This window comes from Podarcis bocagei (genome assembly GCF_964188305.1).
Source record: "Podarcis bocagei genome assembly, chromosome: 9".
NCBI classification, from domain to species: domain Eukaryota; kingdom Metazoa; phylum Chordata; class Lepidosauria; order Squamata; family Lacertidae; genus Podarcis; species Podarcis bocagei.
The window spans coordinates 77,007,823-77,033,167 of record NC_138134.1 but is presented as its reverse complement, the minus strand read 5'-3'; the positions used below and the strand labels follow the sequence as shown (position 1 = coordinate 77,033,167).

Below are 25,345 nucleotides of genomic sequence, written 5' to 3'. Positions count from 1 at the left end.
AAATCCGGCACTGCATAGTAACATTAGCAACAACAGCAAAAAGGAGGGAGAAGGCAGGTCAGTTCTCTGCCCCAAAGAGGTGACACTCGCAGTGGTAAAGGCAACAGAGGGAAATGAGGAGGATGGGGGAAAGCAAGGGCAAACTTTGAACGAAGACTGTCAAATTGTGCTGTGTGCACCAAGCTCTTTTTTCAGCTGAGAACGAAAACTTTGGGGGTTCAGCAACAGGGGGGCTGGGTTCGAGTCGCGACGTGGCTGCCAAATGGATGACTTTGAAAGAGGCTTAGGAAATTCCATGGAGGAGAGGGCTATAGATGGCTACCAGCCAGGTTGGCTATGCTGTGCCTCCACAATTAGAGGCAGCAGTGCTTCTGAATACCAGTTGTTGGAAACCACAGGAGAGTAAGAGGGCTCTTGCGTTCAAATCCTGCTTGCTGGTTTCCCACAGGCATCTGCTTGGCCCCTGTGAGAACTGCTAGAATTCCTGATCTATGGTTGCAGTCATGGGATTTTTGTCTATCACATGACAGTATATGTTTTGACTCCACTGAGTGGGAAGTGACGGAGACAGGATGTTTGTGTTCCTGTGTTCCGTGAAGTGGGACTATTGTCTTTTGTTCATTCTCTTTGCTGTCTGATGCTAGAGAGGGAGGGAGCTATGTTGCAGTGCTCCGTGTGTGTTTATACGTAAATAAAGTAGATTAGCCAAAATGCTGAGTTGCTGAGGTCTGTTACATAAGCTGCGCAAATTCTGCGGATCCCTAAGTGTGCCGATGTCTGTTGGCATCAGTCACTCTGATGTTCGGGCTGAAGAAAGCTTTTGAAGCTCCCGAACGATCGACCAGGAGGGGGAAGAACATGCCAGTCAGGCATTTGTCTCTGCCAGGGTCCTACTCGAGTGTAGGCTGAACTCCTGACAAGCACAGGATGCTGGACAAGAAGGGCCGCTGGCCGTATCTCTTACCGGAGAGTGGACAGGGTTGCTTCCTGAGTGCAGTAGGCAGATACCCCTGATATTTTAATAGGTCATACGCAGGGCTACCTTTGGGGCCTGCCAAGAAGTACCGGCTGATTCAGAATGTCAGGTTGCTAAATACAGTGGTGCCTCGCAAGACGAAATTAATTCGTTCCGCAAGTTTTTTCTTCTTGCGAGTTTTTCGTCTTGCGAAGCACGGTTTCCCATAGGAATGCATTGAAAATCAATCAATGCGTTCCTATGGAGACCGTCCGGGGACAGAGGGGAAGCGCCGCTCTGTCCCCTCTTTTGAAGCAAGGGGCTGTGGGGAGAAGATCGCTTCTCCCCGCCGCCCCTTGCTTCAAAAGAGGTCCGGGGACAGCGGGGAAGACGCGCTGCGCTTCCCGCTGTCCCCGGAGCTTGCGGGGCAAGCTTCGTTTTGCGAAGCAAGCCCATAGGGAAATTCGTCTTGCGAGGCAACTCGAAAACGAAAAAACCTTTCGTTTTGCGAGTTTTTCGTCTCGCGAGGCGTTTGTCTTGCAGGGCACCACTGTAGGTGCATCTGGTGCTTGTCTAATATCTTACCCTGGGCTTTTGTCTCCCCTCCAGTGGAAGAACTGTCCGGCCGTGCACCTTGGCTGGACGACCAGTGAGGACCTCCTTTGTATCCAGGAGGATGGCTCGGTCCTCGTCTACAGCCTCTTTTGTGAGTTCAAGCGGCGCTTCAGCATGGGCAACGTAAGTGACCTTGAAGAGAAGGGTTTACTGGAACCGGGGGCTTTTGGGAGCTGGGGCTTCGGCCCAGTAGACCTGAAGGAGCGTCTCTACCCCCATCGTCCAGCCCGGACACTGAGGTCCAGCGCCGAGGGGCTTCTGGCGGTTCCCTCACTACAAGAAGTGAAGTTACAGGGAACTGGGCAGAGGGCCTTCTCAGTGGTGGCACCCGCCCAGTGGAACACCCTCCCATCAGGTGTCAAGGAAATAAACAACTATCTGACTTTTAGAAGACATCTGAAGGCAGCCCTGCATTGGGAAATTTTTAATGTCTGATGGTTTACAATTTTTTAGATGTGCTGTAAGCCGCCCAGTTTTTATTGTATAATGAAAACACCTAGAAATGTTTCGTAGGAAGTGATTCACAAATGTAAGCTCACTTCTTGCTTGAAGAAACATTAAAACATTTCAGTGTAGTATAGAATAATATAATATATCACTTTTTTTCAAAAAAAAAATATTAAAAAATTTGCCTTTTCAAAATGAGAGCAAGAGCGTTGGTTATTCTGCCACAGTTCCCCATGACATATTGTTGTGAACAGGGGTTTTCAATGAAATAACAGAAAAGAGAAAGTCTTCTTTGAGTGGATTGAGGAGATGAGAATTTGTTTGTCTCAAATTCGACCGAATATCAATGAGATTACCTGGCAAAAGCCAACTTGCACCTTTCATTGAGTTTGTAGACATACCTAAGATATATATGTAAGAGGCTCGTTCATAATGATATTTTGGAAATGATTCATGATCTTCTGTAGCTGTCTTGTTCTATGCTTTCTGGGTGCCGCATGATCCTGTTATAAAGTAGTTGTGTTCTGTGTTATAAATCAAACACTACTAGGACTTTTTTTTTGGAGAACCGCTGCTCTAACCACTACACTACCTGACCCGGTGCTTCCTTGCTTTCTCTCTAACCCCCAGGAGGTTCTTCAGAACCACGTGCTGGAGGCCAAGGTGTTCCACACGGAATATGGCACGGGGGTGGCCATCCTCACTGGGGCCCACCGCTTCACCATAGCCACCAACGTTGAGGACTTGAAACTCCGCAGGCTGCCTCAGGTGCCAGGTAAATCTGCCTCCTGCCCACCTTTGCCCCTTGACTCGCACTGCCCCAGACGCGCTCTTCCGCTTCTGCATGTGCTCCCTGGAACCCAAGGTTTTGAAAAGCAAAAATCGCATCCCAAGTTTCTAGAGTTTGTTTTAGGAGCCTCTGCACGTTCTATGTTGCGCTTAGGGGTCTGCTCTTGTTGTCGCCATTTCACTTTGGTGCTTTGGTGTTCTGTTAATGCCTGCTTGTTATTAACTGATAAACTGTGGACCTCTTTGGATCATTGCATTATCTGAGAGGCAATACCTCTAATTTGTTGGAAGATATGTTCAGCTGTTCTTGCAATTAGAGTTAATACGAATACGATATCTTTATTGTCATTGTCCCATACAGAACAATGAAATTGAAAATCTACATAAGACATTCAAAACCCCCCAAAAACTCTGAAGCCCCATTTTAAAATACAATATACTATATAGTAGACTATTGGGTTCTCTCCCTGCTTGTTATTCCTTCCTCTCTTGGCGGCACAGGATCACCTTGCCCCATTGTTGGATCCAGTTCTACGCTCTCACCTTGAATATTCTCCCCACACTCACAATCATCTTCAATGGGAGAAAACCGGTTTTTTGTTTGAAGTATAAAAGCAGATTTGTTTAAAAAAGTCCTCTATTTTAGATTGTTTGGAAACTGGCGAGAGAGCTGTATCCTCTGGGTCCCTGTGGCGTTTACTAGCAGGCATAGTATAACGGTGGAAAGGAAAGAAGGAGAGGTTTCCTTAACCGAAGAAGAGAGAAAAAATAGAAAGTGCTGGGTTTGTTCAATTTAAGAGCATCTCTGTATGGTGACTGCCAGGAGTTCCAGGAACAAATTATAGAAGGGAGCTGGCGGTTAATAGCTAGCAGCTGGTGGCCTGCCCAGGACGCTTCACAGAACTTGCCCAAGTTGTTTCTCATAGCATAGACAAGAAGGTGCTGATAGAATCTCAGTAGATTGGTAAGTTTAAAAGTAGGGAAGTAAGAAAAATAAGAAATTACTTCTCTGGGTAGCAATCAACGCTAATTACAGTCCTGTTATCTGCGGAGCTCCAAAGCCTGCTTGCTAAGCCATCGCCATCTTCTCCCAAATGTCTAGGTTTCTCACGGTTCTTGAGCTGGAGCCACGTTAAGCCTCCAGTTGCCGTTTGGGTCCACTCCCCGTCTCGCTCAGGATTCTGCCATCAGTTCTAGACCGAGGCTTTGTGTAGATCCTTTGATCTGTCAGATCCTTCCATGGATATGAATTTATTTATTTATTGAATTTGTATTCTGCTCGAAGACCACAAGGCGGTTCACAATGTAGGAATGCAAAAGGAAAACACTAAATACGCAATAGAACAGATTGTGTGTGCAGCTTTTATTTTCATTTTCTTTGTCTTCTTAAGTAGGGGTAGAGGATGGGCATTTTTAAAAAAACAGCTTAAGCGGAGTCAGACCATTTGTTCATCTAGCTTAGTTCTGCCTCCACTGGCTGGCAGCAGCTCTCCAGCACTTTCAGGCAGCTTAGAATCCTAGAATCGTAGGGTTGGAAGGGGAGCCTGAGGATATCTAATCCAACCCCCTGCAATCCAGGAATATATCCATACTTAGAGACGCTACAGTTATTACTTTTAAAAGTGTTGTGAACTGCCCTGTGATTTTCAGATGAAGGGCGGTATGCAAATTTAATAAGAAAGCAAAGAAAGAAATAAGCAATTATCGGACTGTGTGGAAATGGCAAAACTAAGAGACCAAAATGACAAACTTTTTATAGAAGAGTGGAGGCCTTTTGGGGGGCTGTCTGAAAAAGCATTGTAGCCAAATGAAATCATGGGCGGAATTCGAAATACGAGCAGCGGAAGTAAAATGATAAAATAACTCTATTAGTGGGTGGGGCTTTTTTTTGGGTAAAAGATAATGCGTTTGTTATATAATTCAGCAGAAAAGGGGTTGAATAAAAACACAGTGGAGGTGGAAATCCATGAAACAAAGTTGTCATTATCTAATCCGAAACTTATTTGAGAAATTTTGGAAACTTAATGGAAAATTATATTTTTTGGGGGGGCAGCTGTCCTGTACGGGGAACAAACCTGCAACCTTTGCGTGCCCAGCTCTACCTGCAGATGCCATTGGGGGGGGGCTGGACCTGGGACTGTTTGCATGCAAGCTTTGGCCGTTCCCCTAAAACAATCCCTCGCCTCCCCACTCCTGCTTCCTGGACTATGCCGCTTGGCTGGTATTTGCCGGACGCACCTGCAAGCAGCAAACTTCCCCCTGAGTTAGGGGCTCCAGCCTGCTTCCCATTGATACTTCTTCTTATTTGGCAATCACTCGTAGCCGAGTAAGATTGTCTTCCATAAACACGGTCTTAACAGTGGGTCCATAAATGTCTGTGGAGGCCAGTTCAGGATCCACACGTCCTTCCACAGTGGGGACATAGGTTTCTGGGTGGGAGTTGATCACGGGGTGGATTTGCCAAGCGTGCCTTCCTCTTAGCATGTTTCTCCCTTACATTCTGAGTTTGAGTGCCTTCAAACACCTTTGGTAAAGGCCGTTCTCCAACTGGAGGGCTCGCAGGCCAGTGTTTCACAAGCGTCTGTGTTTATAGGGGCTCCAGCCTGCTTCCTGTTTGTAACACAGTCCCTGCCCCAAGCAGACAGATCTGCTGATGCCTTTGAACCTCAGCTTTGTGCAAAGTGTCCTCTGCCTGAAGTTTTTTTGCCTGTCCTTCTTTCAGGTATCCAGAAGCCCCCCTCCTGCTGGGCTGTCCTGTGCCAAGAGCGAGTGACCGTCCTCCTTGTTGCTGTTGGCCAAGAGCTGTACCTACTGGACAACACGACCTGCTCCCCGGTGGTGAGTGAGGGGGTGCAGGCCTGGATGGGACACCTCTTGTGGGAGCCCCCTGGACATTCGCTCCGGCTGGACCAATTCCTAGCCTGCTCCATTGCTGCAGAGCTATCTGTGGCTACTAGCCACAGTGGCTACGATCTGCTTCCTCAATCAATCAATCAATCAATTTATTGTGCATAAAGGTAAAGGGACCCCTGACCATTAGGTCCAGTCGTGACCGCCTCTGGGGTTGCAGCGCTCATCTCGCTTTACTGGCCGAGGGAGCCGACGTACAGCTTCCGGGTCATGTGGCAGCATGACTAAGCCACTTCTGGCGAAGCAGAGGAGCGCACGGAAACGCCGTTTACCTTCCCACCGGAGAGCTACCTATTTATCACCCCATCGCAGGGATTCGAACCGCCAACCTTCTGATCGGCAAGTCCTAGGCTCTGTGGTTTAACCCACAGCACCACCCGTGTCCCAAATACCATTACAATGAACAGCAGAGGAAAATAGCAAGGCTTTCCTCTGAAACCACACAACATAACCTATCAAAGTTTACCGGAGAAGTAATGGAAATCGAGCGAAATCCCAATGCTTGGACTACTGCGCTCTATATGGAGCAGTGCGCTCTCCGTGGGGCTACCTTTGAAGGTGACTCAGAAACTGCAATTAATGCAGCATGCGGCAGCTAGACTGGTGGCTGGGAGTGGCTGCTGAGACCATATAACACAAGTCTTGAAAGACCTACACTGGCTCCCAGTATGTTTCCGAGCACAATTCAAAGTGTTGGTGCTGACCTTTAAAGCCCTAAACGGCCAAAGGTCCTGTATACCTGAAGGAGCGTCTCCACCCACATCGTTAAGCCCGGACACTAAGGTCCAGCGCCAAGGGCCTTCTGGCAGTTCCCTCACTGCAAGAAGTGAGGTTACAGGGAACTAGGCAGAGGGCCTTCTTGGTAGTGGAGCCTGTCCTGTGGAACGCCCTCCCAGCAGATGTCAAGGCAGTAAACAACAATTTTACTTTTAAAAGACAACTGAAGGCAGCCCTGTTTAGGGAAGTTTTTAATGCCTGACGCTGTATTGTTTTTAATATTCGGTTGGAAGCCGCCCAGAGTGGCTGGGGAAACCCAGCCAGATGGGCGGGGTATAAATAATAAATTATTATTATATTCTTATTATAAAGAAGAACTGCAACTTAAACTGATGGAATATGTGCAGCTTGAAGACCTAACATATAGAATAAGAGAACAAGGAGACCATGCATTTAAAGAAAATTGGAAAATGTTTATTGAATATATGGGGGGAAGTTGTGTTTATCTTAAAACGTGGGCAGCATTAAGATAAATTCAGCAGTGTAGATAAGTTTTGATGGATGTAATAATGAAATACTGAATGGTTCAGTCTGTGTAAAATATGCAGGGATTCATGATATGCAAAATGAACCATGGAAAGAGAAGAAGGGAAGTCACTGATATACTTTAAGGTTGTTTGAGTGAATATTCTAAAATGTAAAACCCAAAAATTTAATAAAAGTTATAGAAGAAATTTGCATAAAGATTGCATAAATTTTCAAAACTGGAAAGCATTAACGGAAAGCTGGAACAGAATTTCTTAGCTCAGGCGGAGCAAATTTGGCTATCAGGTGTGCAATTGGTAGATCTTTATCAGCTAAGAGTTCAACTATTGATACGATAATCTTTATTGTCATTGTCCCATACAGAACAACGAAATTGAAAAAATCTACATCAGACATTCAAAAACCAACAAGCCTGCTATCCCAGCCTGGTTAACCCCCTAAAAACTCTGATACCCCATAATTAAATACAATATACTCCCACAGAGACTACCTTACACTGCGTTTAAAACCAAAATCGCATTTGGATAGACACTTTCTCAGGCGGCTGGTCCTAGTCTTTATAACCCTGGACCTTCTTCCAGAAGGCAGAAGCTGAAAGAGATCAGATTCGTGGGTGGAATTGGCCTGAGAACCACTTATGAATAGGCGATGACATTTTCCCCTCTGGGCATTGCATGTAAGGAGTAAATCAGCAGCTCCTCGTGGCCCTGCTGACTCTGTTTCCCTTCCTTCACCGCAGACCTTGCCTGGGCTGAGTCCTCACGCCGGCTCCTTTCTGCGGATGGCAGTATCCTTCAACTATCGCTTCCTGGCTCTCTTCACCGACACAGGATACATCTGGATGGGGAAGTCCAACCTTAAGGTGAGCGGCGTGTCCAGATTCGCCTTGGAAGCGGAGAGATCCGTCAGACTGAAAGGCACTTCTCTGTGGAGCCCACTGCACGAGTCCACCTTGGTCTTCTCCAGAGGGGTTAAGCTAGCTTCCCCCGCAACTGGGCGTCTTGTGGGTGTTTTGGAGCGCCTGTTGCTGCTGGGAGTTGTAGTTTGAACATCTGCAGGGGCACCAGCTTGGGGTAGGGCTGGATTCAGATAAAGGGCGGTCCAGGATAACACCTTGTGTCAGTTCCGTGATTCCTTCTCCCTTTTCTGAAAGAGAGTCGACCTAAAAAGAAAGGGAACGGATTTCCTAAGGGCTAGAAAAGCAATGAGAAACTTACACAGCACCTTAAAAAGCAGAGACACCACCTTGCCAGCAAAGGTCCGTATAGTTAAAGCTATGGTTTTCCCAGTGCAGTGGTACCTTGGGTTGCATACGCTTCTGCTAACCCAGAAATAGTAATAATAATAATAATAATAATAATAATAATAATAATAATAATAAATTTTATTTATATCCCGCCCTCCCCAGCCGAAGCCGGGCTCAGGGCGGCTAACAACAATCAAATAATCAAACGGTCAAATAGTCACACAATCTAAAAATATTTCATTATAAAAATTAATTAAATCAAATTGAAGGCAACCAATTAAGCAAAATTCTGTGCAGGTTGCCAGAGGAGGGAGTCAGGCTGCGTCCTGACCAAAGGCCTGGCGGAACAACTCTGTCTTGCAGGCCCTGCGGAAAGATGTCAGGTCCCGCAGGGCCCTAGTCTCTTGTGACAGAGCATTCCACCAGATTGGAGCCACAGCCGAGAAGGCCCTGGCTCTAGTTGAGGCCAGCCTAACCTCTCTGAGGCCTGGGACCTTGAGGATGTTATTATTTGCAGACCGTAGGTTTCTCTGTGGGGCATACCAGGAGAGGCGGTCCCGTAGGTACGAGGGTCCTAGGCCGTATAGGGCTTTAAAGGTTAAAACCAGCACCTTAAACCTGATCCTGTACTCCACCGGGAGCCAGTGCAGCTGGTATAGAATGTGATCTCGCAGCGAAGACCCCATAAGGAGTCTCGCCGCGGCATTCGGCACCCGCTGGAGTTTCTGGGTCAGTCTCAAGGGCAGCCCCACGTAGAGCGAGTTACAATAATCCAGTCTGGAGGTGACCGTCGCATGGATCACAGTGGCTAGGTCAGGGCGAGAGAGATAAGGGGCCAACTGCTTAGCTTGGCGGAGATGAAAAAATGCCGCCTTTGTTATAGCTGTAATCTGCGCCTCCATAGAGAGGGAGGTATCGAAGATTACACCCAAACTCTTAACGGACGGTGCTGGCACTAATTGCACCCCCGCAAGAGATGGGAGTTGCCCCCTCGATCCCATATCGTCCCGCCCCAGCCAGAGGACCTCTGTCTTCGAAGGATTTAACTTCAACCGGCTCCCACGTAACCATCCAGCCACAGCTTCCAGGCATCTGGTCAGTGTGTCTGGGGCCGAGTCAGGATGGCCATCCATCAACAGATAGAGTTGGGTGTCATCAGCATACTGATGGCAACCCAGCCCAAAACTCTGGACAAGCTGGGCGAGGGGGCGCATAAAGATGTTAAAAAGCATCGGGGAGAGAATCGCACCCTGAGGCACTCCACACACCAAGGAGTGGCGCCATGACAATTCCCCCCCAAGCGCCACCCTCTGTCCCCGACCGGAGAGAAACGAGCGCAGCCATTGAAGGACTGTGCCCTGGATCCCCACGTCGGCAAGGTGGTGGTCCAGGAGTTCGTGATCGACCATGTCAAAGTACCTCGGGTTAAGAACATTGCTTCAGGATGAGAACAAAAATCGTGTTCCGGTGGCAGCAGGAGGCCCCATTATCTAAAGTGGTGCTTCAGGTTAAGAACAGTTTCAGATTAAGAACAGACCTCTGGAACGAATTAAGTACTTAACCCGAGGTACCACTGTAGTGATGTATGGAAGTGAGAGCTGGACCATAAAGAAGGCTGATGGCCGAAGAATTGATGCTTTTGAATTATGGTGCTGGAGGAGACTCTTGAGAGTCCCATGGACTGCAAGAAGATCAAATCTCTCCATTCTGAAGGAAATCAGCCCTGAGTGCTCACTGGAAGGACAGATCCTGAAGCTGAGGCTCCAAGACTTTGGCCACCTCATGAGAAGAGAAGACTCCCTGGGAAAGACCCTGATGTTGGGAAAGATGGAGGGCACAAGGAGAAGGGGATGACAGAGGACGAGATGGCTGGACTGTTCAGTTTCGGTTTCAGTTTCTGTTAATTGGTTCTCGTGGGAAACTTGCAGATTCTAGCTTCACCAATTAACTCAAGCTGGTGTCAATTTACTCTTGGCAGAAAGCCCAGGTCTGCTTGACCTAGAAACTACTCACTCTGATTGGTTAACGAGCAGCACTCAACTCTGTTATCTAGGGATTGCTAGCACAGTTTGGTGTGAGGTGTGTTAGGAGTTAGAAGTGCTGTGTATGGTTATGAGAGAGAGAGAAAGAAAGAAAGAGGATTTATTTGCTTTTATTTGTATGCAGAAACTCTGCTGGTTTTATTTTTTTCCTTTTAATAAATCCTGTAAATAGTTATTCTGAGTCTAGCTGACTAGTCATTACTGCCGCAACTAGCTTCTTCGCTGTGCAGGAAAACTCTGCTACGTTTGGGCTAAAGCCAATAGGGCTATGCCTGACACTTCAAAGTTCCATGAGGTTATGGGCATTGTGCTGCCAGCCTGAGTTGCGGTGGTGTCAGCATCAACGGCGTTGGTTCCAGTAGTTCCAGAGGTTGTTGTTCCTGGCTGGTTCCTGACCGTGGTGAGCTGGTGACGCAGCGGACACAAGGACAACAGCTGCAGCGTGTGAGTGCTGGGTGCTGTGGTTCCTGTTCTCTCTCTCGGTGGTCGTGAGTAGCTGGTTCCGGGTTCCAGGGACATCGCTCTCAAGATGGCCTCACAACCAGGTCAGATGGCTTTTGAGCGTCTGAATGACTCCAATTACTTGCTGTGGTCGGAACGCATGCAGGCAGTGCTGCAGAGGGATCGTCTCTGGCAGGTGGTGAGTAAGTTTCCTACGAAGCCTGATGATGAAGACCTCGATAAAGACCAAAGAGCAAGGGCCACAATTGTCTTGGGGCTGGAAGATTCCCAGTTGCCGTATGTGAGGGGAATCAAGACAGCTAGAGGTGTGTGGCAAGCACTTAAAGAACTCCATGTGCGTGAGACAGCGGTTTCCAAGCTGTTCATTCGCAAGGCATTGTACAAGGCAATGTTACAGCCTGGGGTTACAATGCAGGAACACCTACACAGTTTACAGTTAAAGTTTACTGCGCTACAGGAAAGAGACTGTGCATTAGACCAGCAGGAGAAGGTGGCTATTATTTTGAGTTCTCTCCCGGAAAGCTGGGATAATTTAGTTTTGTCTCTAGAAGGCATACAGGAGCGTGATTTATCAGTCAGTTACGTTACTGGGCGTTTGATTGAAGAATGGCAGAAGAGGCAAGAAAGGTCGTTGGCTGCAGAGGCTTCTACAGGCGGGCTGTTTGGAAGGAGTTCTCATGCCGTGCCAGAGGTGAAGCAAAAGCAGCGTACCGGTGAGGAGTCAGCGTTTGCTGTTAGGCGTTGTTTCCGATGTGGGTCTTCAGCGCATCTAAAACGACAATGTCCGGAGTTGGTCAAGTCTCAGTTGCCGGTGCAGGAGCAGAGACGAGATCAGCAGCAGCAGCAGCGTAAAAAGAAATTCTTCAAACGAAAACAGTCGGCTCAGCTGGTGACCGGCGAGGTCAAGATTGCTGATGAGAAACAAGCGGTCTGGGTGGTCGATTCGGGAGCATCTCGCCACATCGTGAATTCAGATGAATTGTTTGTTTCCAAGAACTCAGCACAGCGCAGCCAGGTGGCTCTAGCAGACGGAAGTACTTCCGAAGTGATTTCGGGGGGTGCAGTTTTTGTTCCTTGTCTGCGTGAATGCCTGCAAAATGTACTTTGTGTGCCGTCATTAAGGAGCAATCTGATGTCTGTAGATTGTTTGCTAAAAGCTGGGTTTAAAGTGTATTTTGAAGGAGACAGTTGCATTATTAAGAAGGCTGGTGAGATTTTAGGCACTGCTAAGTCAGAGGGAGGCTTGTTTTGGCTTAAAGCAGGATCTCAAGTTGCAGCAGTAGTCAGTAAATCTCAGCCTGCAGTGAATAACAAAGCTATACATGACAACTGTGTGCACTTATTGCATAGGAAAATGGGGCATGCTTGCTGGAAAAGTGTACTAAAAATGTCTGAATTGGCTGATGGGGGTAATTTAAAGAGTTGTAACAAGTACCTTGATTGTAATGTTTGTAAAAAGGTTAAAACCCACAGAGTCTCTTACCCCAGAAGTGACAGAGTTAGTGAGTCACCGCTACAGCTGGTTCACATGGACGTAATTGGTCCATTTGCTGTAAGCAGGGGTGGATCACGTTTTTCACTAACAATTGTGGATGACGCCACGCGTTATTCCTGGGTTTTTCCCATGAAGAATAAGGGTGACGTGTTCACTAAGTTTAAAGGCTGGGTGGCATCTGTGGAAAGATTTCTGTCTGTTAAACTCAAAAGGATTCAGACGGACAGAGGTGGCGAATTTATGTCAAATGCCTTTAGAGATTGGTTACAAAAGCGTGGCATTGGGCATAGAAAAACGAACGTTTTTTCCCCAGAGGAGAATGGCGTTGCAGAGAGGAAAAACAGATCTTTACAAGATATGATGTTTGCCATGCTTGATGATGCTGATTTGCCCATGTCTTATTGGGGGGAGAGCATGCTCACCGCGTGTTATCTCCAAAATAGGCTCTTTCATCAAACAATAGGTACAACCCCATACTTTAAATTGTTTCAGAAAAAACCTAAAATTGACCATTTGCATGTGTTTGGATCAAAAGCCTGGGTATTAATTCCGAAACAAATGAGGAAGAAGGGAGATCCTAAGACCAAACAGTTAGTGTTTGTGGGTTACCAGGAGCTGGGAAAAGGTTTCCGCTTTGCTGAAGGGACGAATGGCATTGTGATCTCCAGGAATGCCAGTTTTTGTGAACATAGTGGCTGGGAGAGACTACATGCCAATACTGAGGTTTGGTTTGAACCTTCCCAGGAGCTTCATGACTCTGAAGGTAGACACAGAGAGTCAGAGTCTGAGGGGGAGGAAAGTTCAGATAAGAGCTCTCAAGAAAGTGAAGTTAGCCAGAGACCAGTTGCTAAGCAACAAAAGAGAGGTCGTAGTTCTGAGGAGGAAAGTGGGTCAGAAGAAAAATTTTCTCCCAGAAGATCTAAAAGACAAAACAAAGGAGTGCCTCCGGTGCGTTTTTCTCCTGATACTGCAAATGTGTTTAGTGTAAGTGCAGAACCCAAGAGTTTTCAGGAGGTGTTAAAGTTACCAAAAGAGGAGGCAGAGCGCTGGAAACAGGCAATGGAGGAAGAGATGTCCTCTCTGAATGAGCACAAGGTTTTTACACCAGTAGCAGCGCCTGAGGGGGCAAAGATTGTAGGCTGCAGGTGGGTGTACAAACTTAAACCTCTGGTGACAGGAGAGTACAAATACAAAGCTCGTTTAGTTGCTCAAGGATATTCTCAGAGGCCTGGAAAAGATTATGATGAGACTTTTTCCCCAACTGCTAAGGGGGACAGTGTAAGGCTGATTCTAACGCTTGGAGCAAAGAGAAAACTCCTGTTAAACCATTTTGACATTCAGACTGCATATTTACATGCATCAATATCAGAAGACCTGTATCTAGCCGAACCGCCTGGTTATGAGACAGGTTCCAATAGAGTGTTGAAATTAAACAAAGCTCTATATGGTCTCAAACAGGCTGCAAGATCTTGGAACAAATGTTTCCATGAGGCCTTAGTGTCATTTGGTTTCAAGCAGAGTACAGCTGACAATTGTGTTTATGTACGTGGTACAGGCAGTGATCAAGAGTTTTGTCTGATTTATGTAGATGATGTATTGTATGCCTGTAAAACAGATAAACAAACTAAAAGGTTTACCAAGCAATTGTCCAGTAAGTTCAAAGTGAAAGACTTAGGCCCGGTTAGGACATATCTAGGGTTGGAAGTGTGCTGGGCCCAAGATGGCAGCTGCCTAATTAGTCAGCAGAACAAAGTTAAACAACTACTGACTACGTACAGGATGCAGGATTGCAAAGGGGCAGCGGTGCCTATGGATCCAGGTTTCATAAAAACACTCCATATAGATGAGAGTCCTGAATTTGAACATCCTGATGTATATCACTCTGTAATTGGAAGTTTATTGTATATAGCACAGTGGTCCAGACCTGATATTAGCTATGCAGTAGGCATATTAAGTAGATTGGTCTCAAAACCCACACTAAATGCCTGGAAAGGGGTAAAACAAGTTCTGAGGTATCTTAAACAGACAATTGGCTATATGTTACAATTAAATTCTTCCGAGGACGAAATGTTGAGTTGCTACTGTGATAGTGACTGGGGAAATTTGCCAGATAGAAAATCTGTCACAGGACTAGTCATAATGGTCGGTGGAGCTTTAATCAGCTGGCGGTCACGCAAGCAAGACGTTGTAAGTGTGTCATCAACGGAATCAGAGTATGCCGCATTGAGTGAATTGTGCAACGAGGTGATTTATTTCAAGCATTTGATGGCAGATTTAAATGTAAATTGTGGAGAACCAGTACAAGTTTACATTGATAATCAAGCTTGTATAACCTTAAGTAAAACAGAGGGTTTCAAATCACGTTCAAAACATATCTCTGTAAAATACCAAAATGTACGTTGCTGTGTACAAGACAATGTAATCACCTGTACTTATGTGTCAAGTGAAGAAAATGTAGCAGATGTGTTAACTAAACCATTGGCAAAGATAAAGAACAAGCGAATGTGCAAGGGTTTAGGTTTGCTGGAAAAATAATCTCCTACATAGGTGTATTTGGAGTTAATTGTTCAGCAGAATCTGTGAGGGGGTGTTCAGTTTCGGTTTCAGTTTCTGTTAATTGGTTCTCGTGGGAAACTTGCAGATTCTAGCTTCACCAATTAACTCAAGCTGGTGTCAATTTACTCTTGGCAGAAAGCCCAGGTCTGCTTGACCTAGAAACTACTCACTCTGATTGGTTAACGAGCAGCACTCAACTCTGTTATCTAGGGATTGCTAGCACAGTTTGGTGTGAGGTGTGTTAGGAGTTAGAAGTGCTGTGTATGGTTATGAGAGAGAGAGAAAGAAAGAAAGAGGATTTATTTGCTTTTATTTGTATGCAGAAACTCTGCTGGTTTTATTTTTTTCCTTTTAATAAATCCTGTAAATAGTTATTCTGAGTCTAGCTGACTAGTCATTACTGCCGCAACTAGCTTCTTCGCTGTGCAGGAAAACTCTGCTACGTTTGGGCTAAAGCCAATAGGGCTATGCCTGACACTTCAAAGTTCCATGATGGACAGTGTTCTCGAAGCTACCAGCATGAGCTTGACCAAATGCGGGAGGCAGTGGAAGACAGGAGTGCCTGGCGTGTTCTGGTCCATAGGGTCACAAAGAGTCAGACACGACTAAACGACTAAACAACAAGAAAGTCGCTCTTTCGGTTTTAAACGGGAGCTGAGATTCTGCATCTGAAAGCTGAGATTCTGTGGCATGGTCTGCACAATTCGAAGGAGGGAGGTTTGCCTATTGGTGGGCCTGCATCTACTCCTTGTTTTCCAAAAGGGGATTCTGCACCACAGCAGAATCCTAAATTCTGCATCCTGCATAAAAAATTCTGCAAATTGTTCTAATTTTCATACGCTTCCCATTTGAATTGGCTTGCCACTCCTCCTAACTTTGTCTGGTTTTGCAAGGCACTGGGCAGCTGCCACCACTTTCTGGAAAGCTAGATCATTGTAGGATTGAGGAGGATGAACTTTGCTCTGCTCCGCCTTGAAAGCCTGTCTGTAACAAAGGAGGGGTGGCGTTTGCTATTGGCTCATGTTCGGGTCTAGCAGCGGGAAGAAAGTTCTGCAAAAATGTCCCAAGGCGTGCAACTGCCCGTAAAGCAAATATAATTGATTGACAAGCAGATTTTAACTTGCAAATACAGTGATGCTGCTGGCCTATCTTTCCAGTGGTTATGGTGTGGTTCCATTTCCACAGCAAGCCGCAGCCCTTTCCTGCATGTAGCCCCACAGAGAGGGGCAGCTGACCCATTTTCCTTCCTCCCACCCCTCATCGCCCCTCTGCCTCTTCCCTCCGCAGGAAAAACTGGGCGAGTCCATGTGCGAATTTCGAGCTCCGCCAAAGCAGATGGTCTGGTGAGTTCAGCAGGCCTCCCTCCCTTTTGTGCGAGGCTGGGGGACTTTCCTGGGGTCCGCCTTTTATCTTTTTATATCTCATATTATTGTCATACCATTTATGCACCACTTGATGGTAAGGAAAAAAAACCTCCTTTTTCTTTTATGTGGTAGGTGCACCCGCTCTCGAAGCAAGCAGCGCGCCGTGGTGATGGCGTGGGAACGGCGCCTCCTTGTGGCTGGGGACGCAGAGCAGTGTATTCAGCATCCTTGCGGGGAGAGGCAGGGGTGGAGCTGGGGGGCTTATTATTCAGAGGAAATATTTCAGAGCCTTCTCTAAGGGAACATTTGACTTCCCCCATATTTACCGTATTTTTCGCTCTATAGGACGCACCGGACCATAGGAGGGGGAGAACAGGGAAACTTTTCTTTTCTTTTTCTCCCCCTCTGAAACAAGGTGCGTTCAAGGTGTATTCACCCAAAGCCTCTGGAGGCTTCAGGCGGCTACCTTGGAAGCCTGGAGAGCAAGAGGGGTCAGTGCGCACTGACCCCTCTCACTCTCCAGGCTTCAGTGAAGGCAACCCTAAGCCTCTGGAGCACGGGGGGAGTTTCCGCCGACCTGCTCTTTGGGGCTGGCGGAGGGAAGCGCTGCTTTCCCCCACCGCCAGCCTCAAAGATCCCTGAAGGTCCTGCTGCGCTCCCAAGGCTTCAGGGATAGTTTTGCGCAGCCATCCCCAAGCTAGAACAGCGAGATGGAGTGCTCCGCAGCGCTCCGTCTTGCTGTTCTGGCTTGGGAACAGCCTTTCTAGCCTTTGCGGGGCAGTGGGGTGAAGGCTAGAAGAGCGAGACGGACCCCTCTGTGTTCTGGCTTTGGGCTTAGCTGCGCAGCCTGCATTCGCTCTATAGGACACACACACATTTCCCCTTAATTTTTGGAGGGTAAAAAGTGCGTCCTATAGAGCGGAAAATACGGTATTTGCCTGCTTAATTTATAGGGCTGCCCTGTGGCAGAAGGGCTCTAGGGAGCCAGTGCTGTTTAGCGTTTAGAGCGCCGGGCTAGGACCTGGGAGATCAGGGTTCAAAAGGCAAAACGCGCCTGGCACCTGGCTAATTTCTAACACAGGCACTGGGCAAGGTGAGCCTGTGACCTGATCCAACACAGGTCTTTTTTACACCGTTTGGTTCTGCTGGTTGTTTAGACGAGGGATGGGTGGACGTTATTTGGCGCAACTCCCAGCATCCCTGGCCATCCTGGCTGCTGGGGGTTGGAGTCCAGGAGCATCTGGGGTGCCCCACACAGTTCCCCATCCCTGATACAGGCTGTCCCAATTCCTGCCTGCGTCCTCCTTGGATTCCTTAATGCTGACCGCAGGTACCCTCTGGATGAGGATTCGTACCTCGTGCCGGAGCTCGATGGCGTGAGGATCTTCTCCCGTTCCACCCACGAATTCCTCCACGAGATCCCAGGTGACTCTCTCCTGCAATACTGGGCAAGCAGAGAGGACTAGAAACCTGCCGCCTCCTGTTTGAAAAGGGGAGCCCGGGTTGTTGTTTTCAGGACCCCTCGCCGGGTTTGAGCAGACTGGCCAAGATTCTCACTTCTTGCTTCCATTTCAGAGGCCAGCCAGGAAGTCTTCAAGATTGCATCCATGGCACCAGGAGCATTGCTGCTGGAAGCTCAGAAGGAGTATGAGGTGAGGGACGCTTGGCGGGTGGGGAGGAGAAAAGGGCAGCCCTGATCCCCCGCTTTGGTGTAGGAAGAACTGTCGGAATCTGCGTTCGGCCAAGCTGATAAAGCTCATTTTCCTCTGGCCGAGCCTCTGGAATCGCCTCCGGCGATAATTAACGACCTGAGCCTTTGATGAGGCTCCAGGCACATCCCATTCAGCAGAGAATCCAAAACAGCACGTGGAAGTGATGAGATTTATGGCTACATGCTATGCTTTATTTCTAAGCTACGCAGAGAGCAAAGAAAAATACATTGTCTGTTTGTGAGAGCAGAAAGCAACCGAGGAACAAAGGAACAGGAACCACTAACATCACATCTGTCTCCCGTGAGACTTCCAACATCCTGGACTGTCTCTGGAATGTAAACAGAGTCTTGTGACTCTAAGGCACTGCTCAGTGGCAAACAGAAACTAACAAGAGCAGCCAGGACCAGCTGGCAGCCTCAGGTGTAACTCTGTGCATAACCTGGGGAATTTCATTTTATTTATTACATTTATATATCACTTGCATCTTCCGAGCATGAGACGCTTAATCTCAGGGTTGTGGGTTCAAGCCCAAGCAAAAGATTTTAACTTTGACTCAAGAAAATCACCATTTTATAGTTCAAATCGGGGAAAATAAATACAGTAAATGGACAAAACTACAAAGTTTCACAAAATGTTTACAGTGGTACCTCGCAAGACGAAAAACGCGCAAGACGAAAAACGCGCAAGACGAAAGAGTTTTCCGTTTTTTGAGTCGTTCCGCAAGGCGAATTTCCCTATGGGCTTGCTTTGCAAGACGAAATGTCTTGTGAGTTCTTGCGAGTTTGTTTCCTTTTTCTTAAAGCCGCTAAGCCGTTAATAGCTGCTAAGCCGCTAATAGCCGCTAAGCTGCTAATAGCCGTGCTTCGCAAGACGAAAAAACCACAAGACGAAGAGACTCACGGAACGGATTAATTTCGTCTTGCGAGGCACCACTGTACTGGTGTGCGTAGCCCTGCATCCCCCCAGAAAAGAAAGTACTGTCCATTGGGATTTCGGCACCTAAAATTCCTAAAAGAAAGGCTTCGGGTTGTTGTTTTTTAAGAAAAAGTTATTTTAAACATTTAATTGATTATATATCATTTCCCAAATTGGTAGTAGTTTCAGGCCTCTTGCTTTATTACTGCTAAGCTTGCTGTTCCGGTCACCATCGGCAGGATGGGTAGCATATAAGTTTAATAAACAATGGTGATGGGCGAAGGAGGCACTCTTGAAGAGATCTGGTACCCACAGCCTGCAAGGGCTTTAAGGCTGCTCATTTCCCCCTCTTCCTCCTCCTCCCCCCTCCTCAGAAAGAGAGCCAGAAGGCCGACGAATACCTGCGGGAGATCAAGGACCAGAATCTGCTCCCGGAGGCCGTGGAGCAGTGCATCAGGGCGGCCAGCTACGAACACGAGCCCGAGATCCAGAAATCTCTCCTTCGGGTGAGTACTGAAGGGGCAGAACCCGCTGCTTGTTTTGGGGGTTGTCATGGCCCCCTTGCAAAGAGAGCTCAGGTGTGGCAGATTGGGAGTGGCCGATTCCTGAGCTGTGTGCTGTAAGAGGTTAAACACACCCGAGCTACTAAAAAAACACCCCTTGCCTTTCTGCCCACAGAAGACTCTCAGTGAGTGAGTGAGTGAATGAATAATAATAAAAATAAAATTTATTTATACCCTGCCCTCACCAGCCAAGACCATAGCTGTCAACCTTCCCTTTTCCCCCCCTTATTCCAGCGCTGTTTGCCGCTGCTATCCCAGATTGTTAGATATCCCGTAGACTGTCCCCAGGACAGGTGAGACTGCTGATCCCTTATTTTCAAATCTGAAAGTTGACAGCTATGGCCAAGACTGGGCTCAGGGAGGCTAACACCAGGTATAAAAACAATTGATTAAAATACAACTTGAAAACAAGATTAAAATACATTAAAATGCAGCCTCATTTCAATAGAAACTCAAATAAAAAACTTTTTTGGGGATGAAAACGTCAAATCTTCACCAAGGCCAGCTATCCAGACTGGTCCTACATGGGCCATAAAAAAGCCAGGGAAGTCCCCAAATAGGAGTTCCATCACAGAAGGAGAAAGGAAAGAGGGGGAAGGGGATCAAGTTGATTCCAAGCCAAAGGCCAGGCAGAACAACTCTGTCTTACAGGCCCTGCAGAAAGAAAACAGATCCTGCATGAATGAATGAATCTTTATTTGCGTCAGACATTGGGCATAGCAATAAAACAACAGTACGATATACAAAGAATAGAAATAAAAAGTCAGTTATATAAAATACATTTTAGAGTTTTGAATCAATAGTCAAATAGTGGATCGTATTCTGATTGTCCCAGCTAAAAACCTTGCAACCTTTGCTGTCACCTGTTCATCTTGATCTGCCAAGAGAAAGGACACTGGGGCAGTGGTTGGGTGACCCGGAATGGACAATAAAAGAGGGGTGATAATCTCATTCCTCAAGTCTTTATAAGGAGTGCAAGCACCACCGATTTGGTACTGCCATCTCCACAGGGACATAAGCGTTTTTCGTGTGGAATATGTTGCAATCGTCCCTCGAGTACAGCTGAGAGCAATACATTCAATCTTACGAGAGTAAAAGTGCATCTATATTTTAGAAGTAGTAGTGAAGCACGTGAAAGTTAGTGGTTTTGGCCAGGTGCAAAATAAGGATCAGGCAGACTCAGCAATGGAGAATAAGAAGGTGAAGTTTATTGCCAGGCAATAAGGACCCAGTTTGGAATCTCTTCCCAAAGGGACTGGGACCTCGATTGACAGAAATCCAGAGGTCTTTATAGCTGAGCAAATCACAGCAAATCATAGATCATGAGACAACCACGAGGGACTCACAATATTGTCAGCGAGAATCAGCCAATCAGCAAGCTCTTGTCACGCTACCAGCTCCTGGTCAAGCACAGGGTTCTAGTTCTGCTTTCCGATGCTTGCAGTGACGCTCTGTCTAACCTCTCCCCTAGTTATGACAGGACAGGGAGTTTGGAGTTTTTGTGGTTTTGCTCTTCCTGTTCCAGTGGACTAATTTAGCCTGTATCTGAGGGGATTTTGTACCAGTGTCTCTGATTCACGTCTTCCCCTTGTCCACGGTACATGGATGTTTGTAGGGGAAAGGTCTGTTCCTAACTTTGCTGTTCCAAGCAGTTTGCAGTTAGCTAAGGCACAGCTTCCCTTTGATTCAAAATGGATTATAAAATACTGTAATCCTTGATTATGTGTAAGCATATATGAATATATATTGAATATATTGATTACTGATAACTGATAATATGGATAGCATAGGGGTAGCCCTTCTTCCTTGCCTCAGTAGGTTATGCAGATAGGGTGCCAGAGAGTCGAAATGGGAAGGAGGAAAATAGTCATACCGTGGGCAAAATTTCCTTATTGTGGCCAAGTTGTTCTGACGCTTGATATCATGATGCGCTGGCAAATGTTTGCTTTCCTAAAACCCAAAGTGAGTAGCTGTTGTGGTGATAAACCACAAGAGTGAAGTTTTTGATAGATAATTTTAGTCCTGGTGCTGTTGTGACAATCTTGCAGCACTGGGGATATTAGACTGGGGGGATTTGAGTTTAGGCAAAGCCAATAGTTCAGTAGGGCTCTCAGTGTGTGTCTCTGCATGAGTCCATGCTCAGGGTTTGCCTCCTTCCAATCCCCTGTGTAAGCATTGTTCAGACAGCTTCAAATATTGTTTCAACCATTCATCGATGGTATGCTTTTCAGACGATCTTATTTTTTCTTGATTTCATTCATTAAATTTCTATGCCGCGCTTCATCCGAACATTAAAATGCGAAACGGGAGCACAAAATGCGTAGCGGAAACAAGAACAAAGGAAGCAAACCAGTAACCCCGCTCCCACAAACATTCGTGGAATTGAATCTTGTCGCATTAAGAACTAGAAACTTATATTTATATCTAATAATACTAATACTAATAATAATAATAATAATAATAATAATAATAATAATAATAATAATAAATTATTTATACCCCGTCCATCTGGCTGAGTTTCCCCAGCCACTCTGGGCAGCTCCCAGTCGAGTGTTAAAAACAATACAGCATTAAATTATAAATTATATATTTAACCCTTTCTCTCTCTCATACCCCATGCCTCCAGGCGGCCTCCTTTGGGAAATGTTTCATTGACAAGTTCCCGCCCGAGCGTTTCGTGGAGACCTGCAGGGATCTGCGGGTGCTCAACGCCATCCGGGATTACCAGATCGGGATCCCCCTCAGCTTCGACCAGTATCCTAGAGAACACAGTAGTAGCTCAGTCGGTATCAATCAATCAATTTTATTGTTTGTAGCCAATGGCCGTCACAAGGCGATGTGAACACAAATCGCACAGTTGTAAAAGGGGAGCAATGCATACAGCGGAAAAAGGCAAATCTACAACGTCAGCTCAGCGGGGAGAGCATGAGACCTAATCTCAGGGTTGTGGGTTCGAGGTTCCTGCATCACAGGGGGTTGGACTAGATGGCCCTTGATGGTCCCTTAAAGGTAAAGGTAAAGGGGACCCCTGACCATTAGGTCCAGTTGTGGCTGACTCCCCCAGCCCCCAGAACAGGCTGCTATCCGCAAGCCTAGGGAGCCCGCGGGAAGTCGCAACGGTCTCCCCAGGCTTGTGGATATCTGCCCGAAGGCTTCTCACAAACCTGGCAACTCCACAAACCAGGTCGGGGAACAGTGGGATGGCGGCTCTCCACCTCCCCGCTGTCCCCCGAGCTTGTGGGGCTGCCCGATATCTGCACGAAGCCCGGGGTGTGCTGTGCAGCGCGCCCCAGGCTTCGGGATGCAGGCTGCTATCTGCAAGCCTTGGGAGCCCGACGGGAACTCCCGTGGAGCTCCCAAGGCTTGCGGATAGCTTCCTGAAGCCTGGAGAGCGAGAGGGGTCCGTGCACACCGACCCCTCTCGCACTCCAGGCTTCAGCGAAAGCCTGCATTCGCCCCATAGGACGCACACACATTTCCCCTTCATTTTTGGAGGGGAAAAAGTGCATCCTATAGGGCAAAAAATACGGTACTTGCACTTTGATGTGCTTTCGAACTGCTAGGTTGGCAGGAGCAGGGACCGAGTAACAGGCACTCACCCCGTTGCAGGATTCGAACTGCCAACCTTCTGATCGGCAAGCCCAAGAGGCTCTGTGGTTTAACCCACAGCGCCACCCGTGTCCCTGATGGTCCTTTACAATCCTACAATTCTGTGATTCCAAGCTGCAAATTTCGTCGCAGTTAGCACATGCACAAGGGCTTTTTCCTTGACAGCTGCTGCAGATACACACAGGTCACCACGGAAGTTTTGCTGGACAGGTAAAGACTGCTTCCTTGCTCAGCTGAGCTGCATCTCTTGGGCTGTTTGGGAGGGAAAGCTAGGTGGGAGAGGAGGAAGATTCTAGGATGCTTCACTTTGACCCAAATAATACAACACAAGTTAGGCCAACAGACCAAACACAGAGTTGTGGACACGATTCTGGGTGTGTGGGTCCGAGATGGAGCCGAAGAGCAAGGGAGGCGTCTGCGATCCAGTGCATGGAAAATCTAGCCGTAGATCTGGGTTCAAGTCCTGTTCTTTGCCAAGATGGTTGTTGCTTATTCAGAAGTGGGTTTATTTGTTTTTCTCTGCTCCTTCAACCAGAAAGTCTCCCAGGGCGGCTTGGGAATTATGGGGAAAGGTGGCAAGGTGTTCCCTGCCTAAAATCAGGGCGTGATAGGCAGGAGCTGCTTCCCTTAACGGTCGAACATGGAGAATATCTTAGGGCCAAAGGTATAATACTCCTGACGATGGAGGCTTTATTCTGGCTCATGGACAGAACTCTCCTCCGTAAGGAATAAGGAATACAAAGGCGTGACTAATTCTCCTGTCTTTTGCACCCTAAGGCTGGTTCTGCGGAGACTTTACCCCATCGCTATCAAGATCTGCGAGTACCTGCGTCTCTCCGAGTTCCAAGGGATTAGCCGCATCTTGGCGCACTGGGCCTGCTACAAGGTAAGAACGTTTCACCCGTAAATCCGGATCGCTGTGTTCCCTCCGCCGCCATCATCTGCCTGAAATCTTCCAGCAGTGTCTCACATACATACAAACCTGGATAATTTTATCTGTATGCTGCCTTTCCACAGTTCAAGCCATGCTCAAGGGGGAACACATCATGAAAAAATACATCACTACAACATCACAAAAGTAGCCACCAATAGTAAACACAAAAATATAAAACCAAACTGAAGAATTTCCACATACAGTCGTACCTTGGTTCTCGAACGCCTTGCGACTCGGAATGTTTTGGCTCCTGAATGCTGCAAACCCGGAAGTGAGTGTTTTCCAGTTTGCAAACTTTTTTGGAAGCCAAATGTCCAACGCAGCTTTCGATTGAGTGCAGGAAGCTCCTGCAGCCAATCGGAAGCTGTGCCTTGGTTTCTGAATGTTTTCGGAAGTCGAACGGAATTCTGGAACGGATTCTGTTTGAGAACCAAGGTACGACTGTACAGTGGTACCTTGGTTTTTAAAACTAATCCGTTCCGGAAGTCCGATCCAAAACCGAAGCGTTCCAATACCAAGGTGTGCTTTCCCATAAAAAGTAATGCAAAACGGATTGATCCGTTCCAGACTTTTAAAAACAACCCCTAAAACAGCAATTTAACATGACTTTTCGTATCGAGACCATTGATCCATAAAATGAAAGCAATAATCAATGTACTTGTCAGAACTGCCAGCAGCTATGAGTTGTGGGCGCTCAGTGGAGATAACAGTCCGGGAAACCAGCCATATATTACAGTTCTTTATTGCTTCTTGACATATTTACAAGTAGTTCAAACAAGCGACCCGATCATCCCAGAAAGTTGTTCCGACTGGCTTCCTTCCATTTAGGGTGGGACCAGCATAGCCACCGTCTCAGCCCCACTCCCCTCCTTCCTCTGTGACGAGAGGCACTTGCTCTCGGAAGTCACTCCTTCCTCTCCAAATCACTTCCCTCTGAACCCCCCTTCGTCCTCCTTTTCCTCTGAGGACGAAAAGCTGCTAATCAAAGGGGATTTCTCCCGATAACCTCCCATGCTTTCCTCCCTCTCTGTCTCCAGTTCCCTGACAGTACTGTACTATAAAATAAATAAGACAGTATTGTAGATGAAAAAAATTAAAATTATATTTTTTTCTTACGTGCACTGATGATAGTCATTGATGGGGGGGCTTTTACCCATTTCCGCAGTCACACAATCAAATCAATCAGTGGCTGAACTGGGTTCCACACAGTCACAAAAACAAATGAACCGAAAAAGACTCAAAAACAAAAACGCAAAATAAATAGCAAAAACAAAAGCGCCAAACTTAATCCGTTCCGGAAGTCCATTTGACTTCCGAAATGTTCGAAAACCAAGGCGCAGCTTCTGATTGGTGCAGGCGCCCCGGAAACAATAGCCGACAGCCGCATCGGACGTTCGGCTTCCGAAAAACGTTCGAAAACCGGAACACCCTGTGGGTGACATCCCGCCAGATGTCAAAGAGAAAAACA

General features: G+C 47.0%; 1 protein-coding gene across 1 annotated transcript in view; it reads left to right on the top strand.

Moving 5' to 3' along the window:
* VPS16 (VPS16 core subunit of CORVET and HOPS complexes) overlaps window positions 1-25,345 on the top strand; it is a 50,607-nt gene that overhangs the window by 6,161 nt on the left and 19,101 nt on the right. The window contains exons 4-15 of the mRNA XM_081207022.1: window positions 1,565-1,693; window positions 2,648-2,792; window positions 5,529-5,644; window positions 7,719-7,841; window positions 16,068-16,123; window positions 16,277-16,366; window positions 17,475-17,569; window positions 17,720-17,796; window positions 19,146-19,277; window positions 21,961-22,088; window positions 23,118-23,153; window positions 23,721-23,829. Of these exons, the coding sequence (XP_081063148.1) occupies window positions 1,565-1,693; window positions 2,648-2,792; window positions 5,529-5,644; window positions 7,719-7,841; window positions 16,068-16,123; window positions 16,277-16,366; window positions 17,475-17,569; window positions 17,720-17,796; window positions 19,146-19,277; window positions 21,961-22,088; window positions 23,118-23,153; window positions 23,721-23,829 (1,236 nt within the window). The remainder of the gene's footprint in view (window positions 1-1,564; window positions 1,694-2,647; window positions 2,793-5,528; window positions 5,645-7,718; window positions 7,842-16,067; window positions 16,124-16,276; window positions 16,367-17,474; window positions 17,570-17,719; window positions 17,797-19,145; window positions 19,278-21,960; window positions 22,089-23,117; window positions 23,154-23,720; window positions 23,830-25,345) is intronic.